The sequence below is a fragment of the Panthera leo genome, chromosome A2 (assembly GCF_018350215.1).
Source record: "Panthera leo isolate Ple1 chromosome A2, P.leo_Ple1_pat1.1, whole genome shotgun sequence".
In the NCBI taxonomy this organism is placed as follows: Eukaryota; Metazoa; Chordata; class Mammalia; order Carnivora; family Felidae; genus Panthera; species Panthera leo.
In genome coordinates, this window is record NC_056680.1 from 46,088,684 (window position 1) to 46,108,222 (window position 19,539).

At 41.5% G+C, this 19,539-nt stretch overlaps 1 protein-coding gene across 1 annotated transcript in view; it reads right to left on the bottom strand.

The window, feature by feature from the left end:
• Positions 1 to 19,539, bottom strand: part of SUMF1 (sulfatase modifying factor 1) — a 97,752-nt gene that overhangs the window by 32,557 nt on the left and 45,656 nt on the right. Inside the window, exons 4-7 of the mRNA XM_042930019.1 lie at positions 16,572 to 16,654; positions 14,563 to 14,685; positions 13,697 to 13,811; positions 8,293 to 8,406 (exon numbers count right to left, since the gene is read on the bottom strand). Coding sequence (XP_042785953.1) covers positions 8,293 to 8,406; positions 13,697 to 13,811; positions 14,563 to 14,685; positions 16,572 to 16,654 — 435 coding nt within the window. The remainder of the gene's footprint in view (positions 1 to 8,292; positions 8,407 to 13,696; positions 13,812 to 14,562; positions 14,686 to 16,571; positions 16,655 to 19,539) is intronic.

The following is a 19,539-nucleotide window of genomic DNA, read 5'->3' on the forward strand; positions in this document are numbered from 1 at the left end:
CAAATAATCACATTAGCAAACTCTTCACTCTTTCATTTAACGTTTCTGTTATAACCCCAATCCATTATGCTGACCTTCTGTCCTCCCAATCTTAGAGCACACATGGCTTTCCCTTCCCAGGAGTGCCATACACTGTGAAAAAGATGGCTTATAAAAGCCCTTTTACTGAGCACATACCAAACTAAGAACGACAACTTACAAGTCATTCTCCAAAGCCCTAGTTGGTTAGCTAACAAATTCTTTAAACAGCTCTAATGCTCCTATAAGGATAAGGTAAATACGTTACAGCAAAACTAAAAAAAAGCAAGCACACAAGGACACAGGCATGCACACATGCGTGCACTCGTGCGCGCGTGCACACACACACACACACACCTCACTATTTTTACTTTTACTTTGAGCATGGAGAGGGCTTGATGTTTCAGGACTAAAGGGCAAGGACAGGGCAGCTGTGGCTCAGGGTACCAACGGCTGAGCACTTAGTTCAAGAAAATGAAAGCAGTGGAAAAAGACAAAACTCCTTCTCTGCTTACTATGAATTCCTCAAAGGGCTGTGCCCTGTCTTCCCTGTCTGGATGTCAAACACCTAGCAGAGGGATCTTGCCAACTACTCCCATCCTTTCAAAGGGCACCTCCTCAGAGAAGCCCTTAAAGCTCCAACCAGCAGAAAACAGAGTTCATTGAGGCTCCCACCTCTACCATACCAGCAACAATTCTTACCACGGTGCCTCTGGATTAATCTGATCACTACCCAACCTACAGGCTTCTCAACAACCAGGTCTGTCTCATGCCATCTTTGCATCCCCAAGAGAGCCCTGGAACATAGTAAGTGCTCAGTAAATGCAGGCTGAGCCCCCATTCAGAGTGTATCAATGACAAAAACACAGCCAAATCTGTCAATTATAAAGAGCTGGAAGGGAAGGCTACTATCATAAATGACAGTGCTGATAGTCACAACGATTTCTATACACTGTTTCTCAAAGTTGAAAATCATTAAAAAAAATTGAATTTCATGGACAGAAGACATAGGCTCTGAATTGTTTCAAAATGCAGCTATAAACATAGAGAAATTTCTCAAAAGTTTTCTTTCAAACTACTTTAAAAAATAGTTGCATAAAAAAATAGCTGTATGGGGGTGCCTGGGTGGCTCAGTCGGTTGGGCGTCCGACTTCGGCTCAGGTCATGATCTCGCGGTCTGTGAGTTCAAGCCCCGCGTTGGGCTCTGTACTGACAGCTCAGAGCCTGGAGCCTGTTTCGGATTCTGTGTCTCCCTCTCTCTCTGACCTTCCCCCATTCATGCTCTGTCTCTCTCTGTCTCAAAAACGAATAAATGTTAAAAAAAATTAAAAAAAAATAGCTGTATGGCAAGTGTATGTGGGGGGGGGGGGAATAGCCTAAAATCAATGTATATGGTGGTGGGGGGAAGGGAAGTTTTATTTGGTTACAAGCTTACTAGGGGCCAACAGTGAGAAGCTGCCCTTCCTGTTGCTGCTGCACTATTCATAAAAATAATAATAGGACTCTCGAGAATAATGCTACAGTACTAATAATGATTAAAATGTATCATATGCTTGCCATTTGCTAAATATCGTGCTAGGTGATACAAACTTTCTCTCTGTCCCTCACAATTCTATGAAGTCAGAATCTTCTATCCCCACTTAGGAAAAGAAGCAAACTGAGTTCCAGAGTAGTAAAGTGACTTTCCCAGGATCATACAACTGGTAAGCCAGAAGTATAGCAAAAACATTCAAACCCAGTTCTATTGGATTCCACTGGCTCACCTCTTCACTGCGGACATAATCTGAGATCTGATGAGAGAAAATGATGGAAAAGGACAGTCCCAGAATTAATAGCATGGATCAGGGGACATACTGAATACTGCATACGGTTCTGGGTGCCCGTTGAGAAAAAAGGATTTTTCCCTCCCACTCTTGTTATTCAGAGGAATGTAATGCAGCTTGCCTTGGACTGGAAACCAAGTTATCCAAGGTGCACCTGAAGGTTGGGGATGCTTATCTAGAAAGACAAAGACAGAGGGGCACAGGCTGGGACTATCTCCAGGTATTTGGAAAGTTTTTGTGTACAAGACAGAGAGAAGATGTGTTCTGTGTTCTCAACAAGTACAGAATGAGGTGAAACTTCAGGACAGGATACTCTGGCTGGTCACAGCAACCTCACAACAATGAGAATATCTGATAACACAAGTTGCCGCAGGTGTTAGAGCAGCTGCAGGATCAGAGCTGTCCGCTGTACCAAAGAAGGGATTCCTACAGAGGCAGAGGCTGAAGGTCTTCATTTCCCACTTTTAAATCCACTGGTCCTCCAAACTGAGAGGGGAGGCCAAGATACACGTGAGTGTCCTGCTCTGTTTGCTCAGGGAGAGTCAACAGTAACATGAGGCTGTAAAGGTAACTTCTTATTGTAAAGTAGAAACAAACAGTGTTTTTACGATCTTCCAAACAGCAACTGGAATTCGCATTCACTCTTTGCAAGCACAAAGCGAGTGTTTGGATAATGGGTTTGAAAATGTGTTTACAGGATCTAAATATCTCAGCCATATACATTCACGGTTATTTCTTTTTCTCAGCACTTTTGTTGTTGTTGGACGATCAACCTTGCTCCAGAGCCACAAAGAAAAGCAGCAGTGGAGAAACATTAGCTTTTTCTCCTTAATGATTTCCATCTACCACTTGGGAGAAAAAGAATTATTTTCCCTGACACAGTCCCAAGACACTGTTTTCCTTTTAGCACATACTAAGTACAATGTAAACCATATTAATTTACTATCAAGTTTAAGTCAGCTTCATTAACACCTGAATGTTTTTTTTTTCATTTTTGATACTAGGTTACTTCTCCTTCAAATCGATTTATTCATGCCCCTAAAACATCCTCATTAAAAATATGGGAATGAGGTCCTTAGAGCAGGTAAAAGTCCTCAGTCAGCTCCTCGTCCTAGCACAACCTAGGTACCAATGACGGCTTGCTGCACTGATTAGGCTGCTGTTGGGTAATCGCTGGGTGTGGCAGGCTCAACTAAGAACGATGACATGATATTTACCGGGTTTTGCCAGACTGAAACAAAGACAGTCACATGCCAATGGCAGAGGAGGACTAGGAAGACAGGCTAAGTAGGAATCTAACATTCTTGCTGTACAAAATTCATTGATTCATGCAGTGGCAGGAGACCAGAGGAGGGGTTACTGGGAAAAGAAGTAATCAAGTGTGGAGTGTAGAGGATGGACCAAAGTGATGTCCCAAGTGCCATCATCCCAAGTCCCAAGGGCAATCACCGCATGGAAAACAAGATTTTGAGCAGGACTGACAAGTGTGGCACCTGCCAGCACACTGTACATGCAGATTTCAGGTCAGAGGGAAGGCATGTGCCATGTGTGACAGCCAGGGGCTCCGAGTGTCATTCAAAACCGTGTCATTCAATGCAGACAAGGAGGGCTTACCACCTCCCTGGTCAATCCTATACCGTGACAAAGCAGCCTGGCAAAACAGGATACAGTTCCAAAAATGTCTGGAGCTATACAATCTAATTGAACAATCAAATTACACACCAACAAAAACAAAACAAACTCAATCTCTGGCTAATAGAATTTGGCAAGCAGCCGGATTCATTCAAAGCAGGAATGGTTTTTGAAAAACTTTATTCCCGCTGGACTTGAATGAACCATGAAGCACTAGCAAGTTTCTCATTTAAGGATGACAATGTGTTATGCCAGCCAACGGTAAGGAGAGATGGAGTTCTGAGCATTCTTTATTTATAAATATCACTTTATTCCCCAACATTCCTCATCAACTCTGCCTGAGAGAAGCATATAATACCCCAAGTAGGCAGTCAAAACATAATTTAAACAAAAACAATACACAACAACACTTCTGAGGTATAAAATACTTTCACATGCAGCATCATCAAATTTAACTTCACAACAAATTCATGATAAAAGTAAAATTATTCCCAACTTGTAGATAAGGAAAGTTAAGATATCCTAAGTTTAGGGGTACCTGTGTGCATTCGTCAGTTAACTGTCTGACTCTTGGTTTTGGCTCAGGTCATGATCTCATGCTTCATGAGTGTGAGCCCCCCTCATTGGGCTCTGCACTGGCCGTGGAGAGCCTGCTTGGGATTCTTTCTCTCCCTCTCTCTCTCTCTGTCCCTCCCCTACTTGTGCTGTCTCTCTCTAAAAATAAATAAATAAACTTTAAAAAAAGAGAGAGATACTAAGTTTACAGAAATTCCTTTAATATTAAGTGGCAGAGCTATAATCCAAGTTACTTTGACTCATTCCAAGACTGGAGTTCTTTCCCTCAGGAAAAAAAAGCTGCCCGAATGAAACCATATACCTCAAAGTTAGAGTGGAAAATATATCATAGATCACACCATCCTCTCACACAATCAGCGAGCAAGTCAGCATGGTATGTGGGTAGTGTGAGTGAGTATGCAGGTGCTGGAAATTAGGGTGCTATGTAAGCTCAACACATTCTTTACTGAAAGCATTACATACTGCCATAGATTAATATGGGCCTTGGGGTGAGGTAACTGAAAAGGGAAAAAAATGACCTTTTTTTTTTTTTTTTTAGTTTGGTTAAAAGAAATAGTAGCAGCAATGGTAATACTCTGGACTGTATCTGTGTGGAAAGAGGTGATGCCATCTTAAGCAGCTCCAGAAGACACACACACACACACACACACACACACACACACACGCACGCACCCTCCACATAACCTCCTACCAGCTAAGACCAAACCAACCTTCACTTCATATGGTCAAATACATCAGCCTCTCTCAGGATTGTGTGTACAAAGCACACAAGATATTTCCACCACCTGCTTCTGCCATAAATGACTGCCCAATAAAATAAGCACTAATGATTAACTTTTGCTCCCTGGAAGTCACTGAATGAGAAAAAGATATTCCCTGAATAGCCTTTGCATACAGAACACTGACTTTTCACAAGCTCCCCAAAGAAGCTTTAAAATGATTTGTCATTATGAGTTAGTCTTGGAACTAACACATATGCATGGCACAGAAGAGGTCAGTTCCTGAGTTGAAATGTTTACTAATCACGTGGACATTTTGGTTCAAAACTCTCCCTGAAACTGTCTGTTTCCAAGCAGCCTTTGCTTTTGAAACACCTGAAATATGAATAGTGGTCACACTCAATTCTAGGTCTCTGGAACTGGCTTTGTTACAGGACCAGCTATTCTGCACCACATTCTTTGCTAGGCACTGGAGATACACAGGCCATTAGGGAAAGAAGGCAAATAAATTGAGACCTCAGTGAGAAATAGGAGTTTTAACCAAACCAGATGAAAACTACTATAGTTGTGAGGAACTGCAGGGCTCAAATTCCAGAGAAGAGGGAAGCTCAGAGATGACCTTTCCCATTCTTAGTTTCACCTAGAGGTCTGCTGATTCACAAAGGCAGCAGCTACAAGGCTGAGAAGCTGAACAGAACTCTCAATAGACTCGTGGCCTAAGGAAACAAAAAATGGGATTACAAGACCCTTCAAGGAAGAAGAGCCATAGTAAAACCCCTGACTTTTGGTTGGCATCCCAAAAACTACATCCAGACAAGCCCTCACAGGGACTGAAGCGCTCCTTCAAAACATCCCAACTCCTGATTGGAATTAGCTCATCTGAAATGGAAGTTTCCACAGGCAAAGGTACATCCTCTCTAGAGAAAGATCACGCTATCCAGATCTCCAATAATATCTATAATCTTTCGTATGCATTGTCTGGTACTCAGCCAAAAATAGCCAGGCATGTGAGAAAACAAGATGTGACCAAACCCAACAATGACAACAGAAGCAGGTCAACAGGGTAGCTAGAGACTAGAGTTATGAGATGCAGACTTTAACATATGATGACTAAAAACCACAGTGAGATTGCACTATATATTGACTAAAATTGTTTAAATTAAAAATATTAACAATATCCAGTGTTAACCTGGAGACCAGTTTTTGTCCTTTTCCTCTGGTTAAAAGAAATACAGTAAATACAGTAAACTGTTAATATATGTTACGTCTAAATGGCAGGTATGTATTATACTATTTTCTGTACCATCCTGAATTTTTATTAAATTTTATAACTAAATGTTTGAAGAAGAAGTAAAAGGTACGGCTAGAAAGATCAGCAAGGATTAAATGATCTTAGCCTTGAGAACTTGTGTTCAAGAAACTGTACTTTCTTCTTTAGACAAGAAGCCACTGAAGGGTTTTAAACAGAGGAGTGACTGCGTTAAATCTGTTCTCTGTAGACGTCATTGTAGCTGCATAGTGCAGAGAGATGGAAGGCAGAGGCCCAGCTGGGAGGCTGTTGCAGTACCCCAGATGGGACATGCCAGTGGCACTGGAAATGAAGGAAGTTGTAAAGATTTGAATGATGGGATCTGAGTTCTCTAGGAAGTTGGGGTTTAGTTCTCAAAACAGATGAATTTTAGCCCATTCAAATCAGGAAGCAAATGAGGCCACTGTGACCAAGAGAAATCTAAAATCAGAACAATTTATAAAGCAAGGACGACATCTGAGATAGCTCCTGGGACTGGGGAAAACAAGAGAAATGTGAATTTTTCTGTAAATCCTTAGAAGACACACAAGCAGTTATAAGACTGGAAGCTAATAAGCGCTCAGCTCGACAACAGATGGTCAGATAGATACATTCACAACTTGCCAGAATCCTGAAGCCTTGTGCACCCCCTTGCAAACATGCAGATGCTTTTATCCAAGGGGGAAAAATTCTATTTCTGACTCTGACAGCAAATGCCAAGTCACATCTTGCCAGTAGAGAATGGCGTCTCCCAACCACAAACCTACCGAGAATTTCACAACCTTATTCTCATTTTGGAGAGAAGAGTTGTCTTTGACCGCTACTTGCACCAGCCCTGCCAGAAAGTACAAGGGAAATGAGTGGGGGAATGACAGTTTCCGAAGAACTCAGCTTTTTCATCTGCACCCAAGAAAGTAGGTTTGTGTCTCCAGATTATTCATGAGCAGCCCACGTGTTATTCTGTGAAGAAAAATCAAGCACATCAAACAAATTTATCCTTATATTCCGAAAAATGGCCTGAGGCACAGAGCCTGACAATTTCTTCAATTACTCAAGCTGCTTAACCCTCCACTGACAAGAGACTGAAGAATTAATTTTCTTTTTTTTTTTTTTAATTTTTTTTTAACGTTTTATTTATTTTTGAGACAGAGAGAGACAGAGCATGAACGGGGGAGGGGCAGAGAGAGAGGGAGACACAGAATTGGAAGCAGGCTCCAGGCTCTGAGCCATCAGCCCAGAGCCTGACGCAGGGCTCGAACTCACGGACCGCGAGATCGTGACCTGAGCTGAAGTCGGCCGCTTAACCGACTGAGCCACCCAGGCGCCCCTTAATTTTCTTTATAGTTACTCTTAGTTGCCTTTTCAAAAGGTTAAGGTTTAAAATTGAGCATATTAAGTTCCCAGTCTAGCTAGTTTTGGTATAAATATATATTCTTGGTTCTGACTTATGAATGTCTAGCTTGCTAGAGATAGGATTTTTAAATGGTTCTTTCCCCACACACAACAAAAAATATTCAGACACAGTTTTGTTTTTTTTTTTTAAGGAAGTACTTCTCACCTACATGCCCATGTAGTCCCTCAATTTTTGTATGTTCTTCTGGCAGAGCCTGGTTTTAGGGACACAGTTGAATGTTAGTTGCATTTAACATTCTTCCCATACCAGAGTAGGTAAAACTTAGATAAACGTGGTTGTCTTAATTCCCAAGGCATATGATGTACCGAACTGACATACTGCAGAGTGCAGGAAATAATCACTAAATGACTCAACTTCCTGACTCAACATTGACCAGAAAATACTTTCTCGTTTTTCTCTAAATAACACTCCTGAATCAAAATTTCAGCCAATCAAAACTCAGGCACTTAGCTGCATGATAAATACCATCTAGCATATCTCACTGGTTATTACTAAAAACATTAATGAATTTTGCATAGTTATTTAGATATCTTACTCTGATCAAATTTATGAGGCTGAATAATAATTTCTAAAGTTATAGGCAGATTCCCTCAAATAATTATTACCATCACCATCCAGAAGTACATAAAATGCTTGTAGATATTTCTACACAGCGCTTTAAACTTGAAATGAGAGACACGTACTTAATATCCCTTTGGGGAAATTCCAAGATTAATTTCAAGAGCAGACAAATACTCTTCAGAAACACATGAAATTCTTGCCACAGACCGCCTAGGGGATGGATATAATCTTCTCATGATACAGTCTGAGAATGATACTCACTGGGTTAAGTGTTTTTTCAACAGAATGGTGAACGGTCCACCAGTCTGAAGTCCATTCCCATGCGTTCCCCACTATATTGTATAAGCCATAACCATTGGGAGGAAAGGCGTCGACCTAAAAATTAAAAAAAGGGAATATGCTGTCAAAGTACTCACCTTCTTTGGAAAATCTCTTTGCTGCAAAAATGCACTAAAAGAAGTAGAACTTCAAGGTATGAATATTAATTTTCATTCTGACCGTCAAACTCCAATTTGGCCAATGTAAAAACAAAGAAAGAGACATGTTTTGCTTTGATTCTCAAGGGGAGTTTAGAAACCTAAGGAGAGTTTATACTACATGGTAAGGAAGCCAACAAAACTCTTCCTAACAGACAAATAATGACCAAATCTGTACCTGATGGGGGTAGGGGGGAGATGATGATTTCAACTCTCAAAAGCATAACAGAAACATCATATCAGACCCACTATAAGTTTTACCATCAGAGCTAAGATATGTGGCCACATAATGTCTTTTACATTGAAAAACGCCAAGTCACTTCTGTCCTCTCTACCCACCAGCCCCCTCCAACTCACTATCTTATCTTTAAGCCTCAGTCATTATCATCAAAACACTGAGACGACTTGTTTTTCTAAAGAAAATGTGAATTCATTATCAAGCATATTTGTAAGAAAAGGTTTGCAGTCAGTCTCTGGAACCTGGAAGTATGAGGCCAACTGAGATTCATCAGCAAGCAATCATATCACATTTCAAAGGCAGGTCAGACAGTCTGCCACATAATATTGTCACAGACAAAGAGCCAAAGTATAAAGCTTTTTTAAGAAGGAGGGAAGGGAGAGGGGTAAGAAAAAACTTTAACTGAAAAAGTTAGTGTAGACAATTACACTATTTTAGCGACTTAAAATATTTTCCCAACATTTTTTAATGGAAATTCTCAAACATAAAGAAAATTTTCATTTTTTAAATGAAAATATATCAAGTTATCTTTGGGTTTTTATTTTTTATTTATTATTATTTTTTTTTTTGAGACAGAGAGAGAGAGAAAGTACAATCAGGGAGAGTAGAGGGAGAGAGAGGGAGAAAGAGAAAAGGAGAGGGAGAGGAAGAAGAAGAGAGAGAGAGAGAGAGAGAAGGAGAGGGAGAGAGAGAGGAGGAGAGAGACAGAAAGAAAGAGAGAGAGAGAGAGAGAGAGAGAGAGAGAGAGAGAGAGAGAGAGAATCCTAAGCAGGCTCCACACTCAGTGCAGAGCCTGACACAGGGCTCCGTCCCACAACCCTGGGACTGTGACCTGAGCTGAAATCAAGAGTCAGATGCTCAATCAACTAAACGCCCCAGGCGCCCCTATCTTTGGGTTTTAAAAAATATTTTTGTAAAAAATAAAAATAATAATATAAAATACGAAAATATGTATGTTTTTGTAAATCCATGGGTTTTTTTTCCCCATACTAATGACGTAGGACTAAAGAAATGAATAAACTAAAAATTCACCTCCATTTGACACATGAATATGGAAGCACCTGATACTTGGGCAGTTCAGAGCACTTCAAAGTTATGAAGCTACTTCCTAAAAGAACTTCATCTGGATAATTTGGAAAGCTAAAAAATTTTGCCACTCTGCTTCCATATTCAGCATTCATTATGGAAACAGCAATCTTTATTTACTGCATCATTCAGTAATTCCATGCATGTCAAGTGAAGGCAGGAAGGGATCAATGGCGTAAGACATCAAAGAGCTTACTGAGGGAGAAAAAATATATACCCAAAACAAAAAATCTAATTTTGTGAGACAGAGTGGGATGAGTAGGGAAATGAGTGGGGAAAAAATGTCTCAGAAATTCCCAAGAGGGAGAGGATTTCTGGCTGCAGAGATTTCCGGTTGCAGATTTCTGGCTGTATCCTCCTCTACAAAGGTAGAAGAGTCTCATTGGAATCTAGTTCACAGTTCTAAACTGAGAGAGACAGTAAAGGTGGAGAGGCCACAGGCATAAACCGTTCTTCAAGAATTTAGAGATGATCAGAAAGAGTAAGGTGGGATAATAGCTGCAAGGAATAGAAAGAAAAAGAAGAAATTAATTTGTTTCAAGAAGAGAAGAGAAAGAGCCAGGGGCACAAGAGCAATTAAAAGATGCAACAAACATTCTGGAGGAAAGAATCATTTCTCAGGCTCATAGCACACACAAGTGGAGGGGGCTCAAGTTCATGTGCCTGAGGTCCTTTTTATGTGCCCACACTTAGCAGCTACTGAGCAAGCAATTTAACCTATCTGGTGCTCTTAAACCATTCAGATGGGGAAATAAAATTGACTCAAACTTTGGGGTTTTCTTCCCCCTTTAAAAAATCTGATGTTTAAGTGAGATAAAATCTGGAAGTCACCATCCCTAAAATTACCATCTATGAGTATGCCATTAAGGAGAAGAAACTGTGCAACTGCTCATTGTTAAATTAATTGCACTAACCAAAGCTTCCTTCCAGGAACCTCACAAGAAAACAAATGTGCATGAGAAATATTTCAAACCTGCTGAATGATTGCTATGCATTAAAACCAAAACACACTAATAGTTGTATGAAAGCGGCTAACAAAATAAAAATCCAATTCGTAAGATTCACTGTGGTCAGAATAGTTTGCTCCATCCAGACCAGAAGTAATAGCATACATAAAATATCAGGTGAGAGAGCTGTTTCACTGTAGTCCACCCCACCATTGAAGTTAAATTCCTTCTCTCTAATGAACAGACTGTGTGGACACAACAGCTCAAGTGGACTCAAGGTAACTGTCTGGGTCCACAGTCCTATTTTGAAGATTCAGATCTTGCTAAGTCTCATTCCAAACACAGGTGGAAGCCACCTCCCTGTGCCCTCCTGCTTCTTTCTCCCCAGGTCATGTCTCTCAAATTGGTTCTTTGAGGGCCCCTGGTAACTGTTCTAATTTTCTCTTAGGAACTTGAATGGTGCTTCTTCAGGTAATTTCTGGTGCATATATTCCAGGATAGACATCTGCTGAACTCCCAGTTAAATGTTCCCACTCTAAACATCTGTAAAGTGTCCTTATTTCACAGGGAACTTTGTGTTTTCTGAACAGGTGCCCTTAAGGATAAATGACTGTTTTCCTTGGAGACTCAAGTACTGAAATAGGATATGAAATTCCATAGCAGTAAGCACTGTAAAATATTCATAACTGCCCAGTCCAGCCTTTTCATGGCCTTTTACTAAAACTGACAGGCACTTATATAATTTGGTCCATCGGAAGCCCACACCTTAGGATTCAAGGCTTACTGCAATAGCCCTACTTCTCACAGCCTACCATCTAGGAAGGGGACCCAGGCTGCTAAGGCCCTTGTGCCAGTCTCTCTAATGTATCTGCTACCAAAGAAGGCCAGGTATGAGCCCAATGTTCTGAGCCATCCATGTTCAAGGTTAGAGCACCGCAGGTGAGTTGCTGCACACTCCGTGGCAGTGTATAACACTTCGATGGCCACTGTACCACTGCCTCCATCTACCAACATCTTTCCTAGGGACTCGTGAGCATCCTCACCGAGCACCTACAATGCCAGTTTCACTGACCAAAGGTGGCCCATCATTGGCTAGGTTTCTCACCCATGGAAAGTCTGAGAAAGGGTGGAACTCCTTTAGTCCCTGACATGTCTAATCCCTCATTTTGCTGAATACAACTATGTGCTTGTGAGAGTACCAGCTATCATGAAGGAAACTTTGGAGGACAATTTCTAGATCAAATGATTAGTCTTCTGCTTCCTTCGGGTAGTACATCATTTCCCATTGGTTTGTGTTGGTTCCTTTATCACATGCTTACACATATATGTGGAATTTTATATATACACATATGCACCCCAATACCTCTTGGAAGGCTACATCTTCTCATGCAATCTATTATTTACATCAATTGCCCCCCCAAAATGAAACTATAATGCTTTAACTACTATAGCTCAAACTATTTTTAGATTTCTGGTAGGTCAAGTGTCTCTCCACTCTTCATCTTTTCCAAAAATGTCTGGGTGTTTCTCACTACTTTATTATTTCAGTCACATTTTAGAGTCATTTGGCCATCTTCCAAACAATGTATCTGTGTTACATTTATAAGTAAATTTTGGAAGAATTATTTTTGTGTGAAACAAAAATACAAATATGAAAAAAATGACAACTGTTTGAAAGAGTGTTGAAAGAAAATCATTCTCTGTAACAACAAACCCAGTAAGGTGTTACTTCCCCACCACAAGATTTCTTTCCGCACTGTTAGGAGAAAATGAAATATTTTCAACATTGCTTCATTAGTGTATGATTTTGCCAGCAAAAGAGCAATGAGAAAAGAACTCTTATATACTTGTGGAGGAAAGTATGCGATACACACTCTGGAAAACAGTTTAGCCATATATCTAAAACCTTTACCAAGAGTGTTTACTAGTCTTTGGCTCATTAATTTCATTTTGGGAAACCTATCTTAAACAAATCATCAGATATACAATTTAATATTTATGTACAAGATGTTCCTTGTTAAATTATTTAGCAAAAACAAAACATGACAAAACAACAGATATAACCTAAATTAGTGAATGATTAATAAAAGGCAAATAAATTAGGGCTTATTCAAATGACAGGTTATCCATCTGTTGAAAGACAATGTATTTGTTCCTCATATTAAGCAGGGAAAAACAGGATTTTAAGTATTACATTCAGCATGACCCAAAAGCAACATGTAAAAAGTATATACATATATATATGTATGTATATATATGTATGTATGTATGTATGTGTGTATACACACACATATATACACATACACACAGCTATATATACACCAGAAAAACATATGCTGGCATATATGGCAGTTCAGAACATGGGCTTTGGAAACAAACAGACCCAGTTCAAACTCCAACTGTGCTACTTTCCAGTTGCGTATCCTTGGGCAAGTTAGTTAACCTTTCTGTCCCTCAGAATGCCCACCTGGAAAATGAGGATAAAATACATGGTACCTACTTTACAAAGTTGAATTAACATTAAATGCATTAACTCATAAAAATGGCCTAGCACCAAGCCTGCCACACTGCAAACACTCACTAACTACCAGCTATTATTAGCATCAATAAACATGGAAAGGAGCAGAAAGAAATGTACCAAAATGCTAACAAGGTTTATCTCTGGGTGGCAAAATTCCAGGTCCTTTTAATTTTCTCTTTTATACTTTTTGTTTTCCGAAGTTTCTCTAAGTATGATGGAATCAGAAAGAAACTGTGTTATGAAAAAGAATATTTGATTGATTATTAGGAACTGCCACGCGCACAGGCGGATGAACACAGGAAGACGGCAACAGACTAGTCAGAGAGCGCGCAATGCCTTCCGCGCATGTCCGCGTTCTCTGTGGCTGCCGCCCGCCTCCAGAAGCCTCGCTACTCACAGGCGCAGTCCCTCGGAAGCCGTCCTCCCCAGTGTTGGTCACAGGAAACTCGCCCTGCCAAATGTTGGCATAATGTTGGCCTTTCGGCTGCAGTTTGTTGCCCCAGGGGAAAAGTCTGTCAGAAGAGACACAGGCATCAGCCTGTCAAACAGGCACAGGCTTCTGGATTAAAGTCAAGAGAAGGAATGCAATGAAAGAGAGGGCATTGCTCACTTGTTCTGAGTGAACTACGTTTTACATTTCAAATATATAAATAAATAAAGCTTTTAACCAGAACTGTTTTGTTTTTGAAACTTCCGCACAACCAGCTCATGTCAAGTTCACCACAATCTCCGTGTTTCCCGGGTACTAGAGAGGCCTGCAATAAGTCACATAGCTAAAAGAAGGGCTTATAGAAGGCTGGGAAAGTAGGCATCATTGTGGACTTATATGGTAGCACAATCAGGCAGTATCACACCATACTTTTTTAAAAAGCCTCTGCTATTTTAAGGAGCCTTTCCTAGAAGATGTGACCCAAACATGAGCTTTCTCTCTCATGGTTCTAGAAGCAGAGAAATACCACTGCTTCAGGACATGCCTAAAATAAGAAAATCCTAAACGCAAGGCAGCCTGCCAAGAGGCTCTGAGGAGGACTCTGTAAGATCATAGGGAGATGAATGCGTGAAGCACCCTTTGGGGCTGCAGGGAGCCCACTTCACCTGACACTTTGGTGACCCAGGCATCAGTGTCTCCTAGTAAGTTCATGCAGGTGAAGAAAGCCTAGGAAGAAAAAGCTCTTTTTTCAATCAATTTTCTAACCGAAGTAAGTTCCACAGATTTAGAAAAAGGTCAACACATAGTTAGGCAAGGTGAGACCCTCCGAGTACCTGTTTTGCAGGCCTCCTCGACAGCTGTATTCCCACTCAGCTTCCGTGGGCAGCCGCTTTCCCGCCCACGTGCAGTAGGCCACGGCATCGTTCCAGGAGACGTGCAGAACTGGATGATGAGGCCTGGGGAAGAGCAAAAGCAGAGTGTAGAGGGGCACGAACTAGAACAGGAAACAGAAACCAGCTTCAGCAAAGCGCCTATAATCACCCTCAGTCCAATCTGGGTGTCCAATCTCAGTCCAATCAAACCCCCAGCTGTGCCACATCTGTCACCTTCCACCACAGGTGTCTGACATCCAAGGCTCCCAAATGGGTTATAATCCTCTCCTTGGAACTAGACTTAAAACATGTCCTCCCCAGCAGGCAGGCCTAGACCCCTAGAGAATCTCACTTGGTACACTGGGTGTGGAGATGCACCCCCCATGTCCCCCTCGAAGGAAGGAGTGCTGTTCCAGCTGCTGGGAGTGCCCCTTCAGGGTCTCCCACAGCTGTGGAGAGTCACCTAAGAACAGCCAATGACTAACCACAGTAGGGGCATAAAGGTCCAGCCATTTCAGAACACCCACAGCTCCGTCCTACAGGCCCTATTTACCCCAAAGCCCTCAAAGGGATCAGTGGGGACTTCTTGGGCCTACATTACAATCTCAACTTTTCCCTCTGCACAATCTTGCTTTTCCCCTCCTCTGCACAGGTTGCTTGGCTTTAAACTTTGTGCCTTTCTACTACAGATTAGTCAGCTATATGCACCTCCTGCTAGCAGATACCAAATGAGTATTTTTTCTAAGGGCATAGAAGGATAAGGAAGGTTAAGGGGAAAGTTTGCAAATAAGGGGATCCGCACGTTCATACAGCACTAGATAATTCTAATTCCCTGTTCACCCTTTTTCAAGTGAACTACACACTCCTAGTCCATTCCTTAAACACCTCTGAATTCCCTCCAGCAATTACACCATGACTTTCATTTATTCCTTCAACAAATGTTTACTGAGTACCTGTTATGTGTCAGTTACTGTTTTCAGCAGAGACATACTTTGCTAAGAAAATGTACTCAGTGGAAAAAATACATTCCCCTCTGGGTTTTCCTTCTGTCTTAGCTTTTTCTTCTATTAAGTTCATGAAAGAAAATACCATTTGGGAGCTAAGAGGCCCAGTCAACCTGTGGTGCCCAAGAATTCTATGACTTTCTGCCTCACAGTCTATTTCTACCACAAAGGCTGCCAGCTCAGGCTTTGCAAGGTTTCTTTCTGCCCTTCGTCAAGGGGCTATATCCCTAAAGCTGAACTTCATGAGCTCTTAGCTCCCTGACAATGAGGGCAATAACCAGGGATGTTGTTAAAAATAGAGGCTCAAAATTCCCATCAGAAAAAGTGGGTTAGGAGAACAGTTTTCTTAGGCTGTTGAGATGCTGAGTCCTGACCCAACCTTTCTCCATCTCCAGGGCTTAAAGTGCTACTCTATTTTTGCTTGAGATAATTATTTCCTTGCCACCCTGGAGACTGGCTGACCGACTTGCAGCTCTGTGGTTTTTCAGTCAGATGGTGGCCTCAAAGTATGTCAGTCCAGGACTGGAGATAACATGAATCCTATACCCAAGGCTTGAGTTTCCACAGTGACCACCTGGCCAGACACAACTACTTATCCACAGCACAGATGGTCTTCCTCATCGTGACCCACTCATAGGAGAGAGCAAACAGACAGGTTGCAAACATTAAATATGTCAAGAGATTTATAATAGGCCTGTCAAAGGGGGGAAAAATTTGCAAAGCAAACTCTTTGAGAGGCCAAATGAGGAAGAAAGAGGTCACTTGTTAGGAGCCTTCTATGAGTTAGAACAGTGTTTGGATCTCCCCATATGTTATTTCCTGCTATGTTATTTTCCTACCAACCAACAAGAGTTGGTCATTAGCACTCTTTTACAGATGAAGATGGCCACCGAGTTCCTTTTCAACAGCACAGGAATCTTTTTGGCAATTAAAAATGTCCACCAGGGAAAGAACCACCAGCCTCACCTGTGTCGAACAGTAGAGTCTGGTCCTTCTGGGTGTCTCCAGTTAGCGCCTTTAACAGGTAACCACCAGGGAGCAGCTGCAACCTCAAAGCAACACCCAGAAAAGCTGAGGTTAGTTAGGATGACTCTAGAAAAACAATGACTCAGTATGTGCAGAAAAAAATCTGACTTATGATCTTCAACTTCCATATCAGTTACCAAACAAATACTTTTACCAGACTATCAAAAATAAATCTTCAACAAAAAAGTATTATTTCATATCAAAAAGCACCACAATGACTGAATAGACATGTATTTAAATGATGTGTATCTCCAAGAATTGTTTAAAAGAGGAAGTGCTAGCTAATCCTCTATAATCTCTAACAAGTGAGAGACAGGTAGTACTGCTCCTGTTTAAAACATGGGGAAACAGAGTTAACCTTACAAGTATGTGCTGGGCTGAAGGTCCAACCCAGGTGGTCAGATATCAAGCTGAAGCATAGGGTGAAAAGCTGCAGTGTGCTTTCAAAAGACCCTGGTTCAATTTCTAGCCTAACATCAGATGTGCAGCCCCAAGCAAGTTCACTGTTTATCTGGCTTCATCTGCAATATGGGTGCAGGACCCTGGCCTCACCTACCTCAGAGGTTGAATTAGATAGGGAAGTGCTCAGCCAGATGTTCCCAGGACCTTAATTCCTACTTTACAGTTCCAGTTACCCAAGTAAAATTTAGTGACTGGTTAAGAGCTTGGCTTTGGAACCAGTCAAAACAAGAGTCAAATCACCCACGATGTGACCCCTGGCAACCTACTGAACCTCCCAAGGCCTGTTTTCATACTCTTAGATGGAGACAGTAACAATACCTACCTCATGGGTTATGACAAGGAGGAAACATAACATATATGAAGGGCTTACGAGTATGCCTGGCACTAGCATGCACTCAGTACAGAGAACTCATCTCAACCACGGCCTCATGACAGGAGGAGAGTCATAAAACATCTTCATCACCATTGTTCCTAATACTAACCAAAGAACAGAAATTTGCACATGACTCTTGTAATATAAACCGAAGTAGACTCAAGGTTGTCCCCATGACAATGCTACTGTCAGTCATTTGCTCCCTGATGAGCTGGGTTGAGTGGAAGAGAAGGGGAAGTGTTTCTGCTAACAATTACAGCAATCACTGAAAAGACCAAACTCTGTTCTTGTTCTTTTTTTCATATCAGCACAATCAAAACATTCATGGGATTCCAATCACAACCTGATGGGAAAAAACAAATTCTCTTATATTTTTCAATGATACAGGCATTATGTCCTTAAAGGACACTATTGCAAGGTGTTTTATTTTTCTGAGACCAGGAGAGGCGAAAGGCATGGCTTATTTCTGTTTCAAGTATGGCGCTGCAGACACTTAAATCTGGGGATGTTCTCACTGACTTGACTGCTGGATGCTTAGGGTCCAGCGACAGCTAACCCCTTCCATGTCAAGGGCAAAGGTGCATAGAAAGCCGAGGTTTTCCCACTTTCGAGTTTCAGTAACTTCAGATCACTCACCCAACCCCAACCCACCCCCAACACTGATCAGAGAGGGCACCAGAAGTTCTATTTCTTAAAATAATAAAAGAAGTAAAGAAGACAAATGTGACAAAATGTTAACCTTTGTTAAATCTGGGTGGAAGAAATGAGATTGCCTAATTTTCTTGTACCTTTTGTGTTTTGAAACATTTCATCAGTAGCAACTATTTTTAAAAAACTGACTTACTGATCTATTCTACTACTGATGGGCATTTGGGTGGGTTCCAGTTCAGGGCTATCTATTATGAACAGTGTTTACTTCTATCAACATTTTTAGGTGCTCCTGACTTTCAGCAAGTATACATATGCATTTCTGTGGACTGCACACCACAGAGTGGCACTGCTGAATACGTACAGCTTTAGCGAAGACAACCAAACCCAAGCCCGAATGGCACATGTGCTCCAAGGTTTCCAGCCCCTTCTTCAGAGGGGAGCTTCCATGGACCTGGCTGATGTAGAGCAGACCCTGGTACGGCTGCTCCAAGGGCCTCTTAGACTGTTCCCTTTCCTCTCCTCTTCCCCTCAATTCACTCTGGTTACAAATATTTGCTGAACACCCACTGTCTGCCAGCACTGAGCCTGATTCCTAAAAGAGATCTTCCACTCCAGGAATCCTCAGAGTATGAGTTAAGACAGTATATTGAGGGGCACCTGGGTGGCTCAGTCAGTTAAGCGTCAGATTCTTGGTTTTGGCCCCGGTCATGATCTCGCGGTTTGTGGGTTCGCGCCCCACGTCGGGCTCTGCACTAACAGCGCAGAGCCTGCTTGGGATTCTGTCTCCCTGTCTCTCTGTCCCTCCCCCGCTCACTCTCTGTCTCTCTCAAAATGAAAGTTAAAGACAAGACAGTATATCGATAGTTTTTAAATTATTTTGTTTATCTTACATGGTTCATTGCACAAAGTGGGGAACAAAATGTGGACCTAGTCACTTCATTTTCCTTTAAAAATGTCTACAAAACTCAAACTGGTGGATCTAGGTACCACCTTACACACACTAGTGCTATAGGTCTGACTCAGTTTCCTCCCCACCACACACACACACTTTCTCTCATTCTAAATATCTGCTTTTCACTTCTCCCAGGATTTCTCTTCTCTGGAACCTTTCACATTATCCTAGCAACGCATCCCAAACAGACCCCTAGCTTACATGACTTGAATTCATGGAGGTTCACAATGATCAACAATCTCAGGGATGTGCACAGTGAAACACAAAGAACAGACTGGCTTGAGATGGGGAGGGGACACCACGGTAACACTGCCCTCGTCCAAAGGCCACAACCTAGTTTTTCTCCAAGATACTAAGACCTGAGGTAAGTATGCAAAGATAGATCTACAGTATTATAGTATTATTTCTAATTAAAAATTACAAAGTAACCCAGCCTTGGCAGCCATCCATCCAAAGGAATACTGTACAGT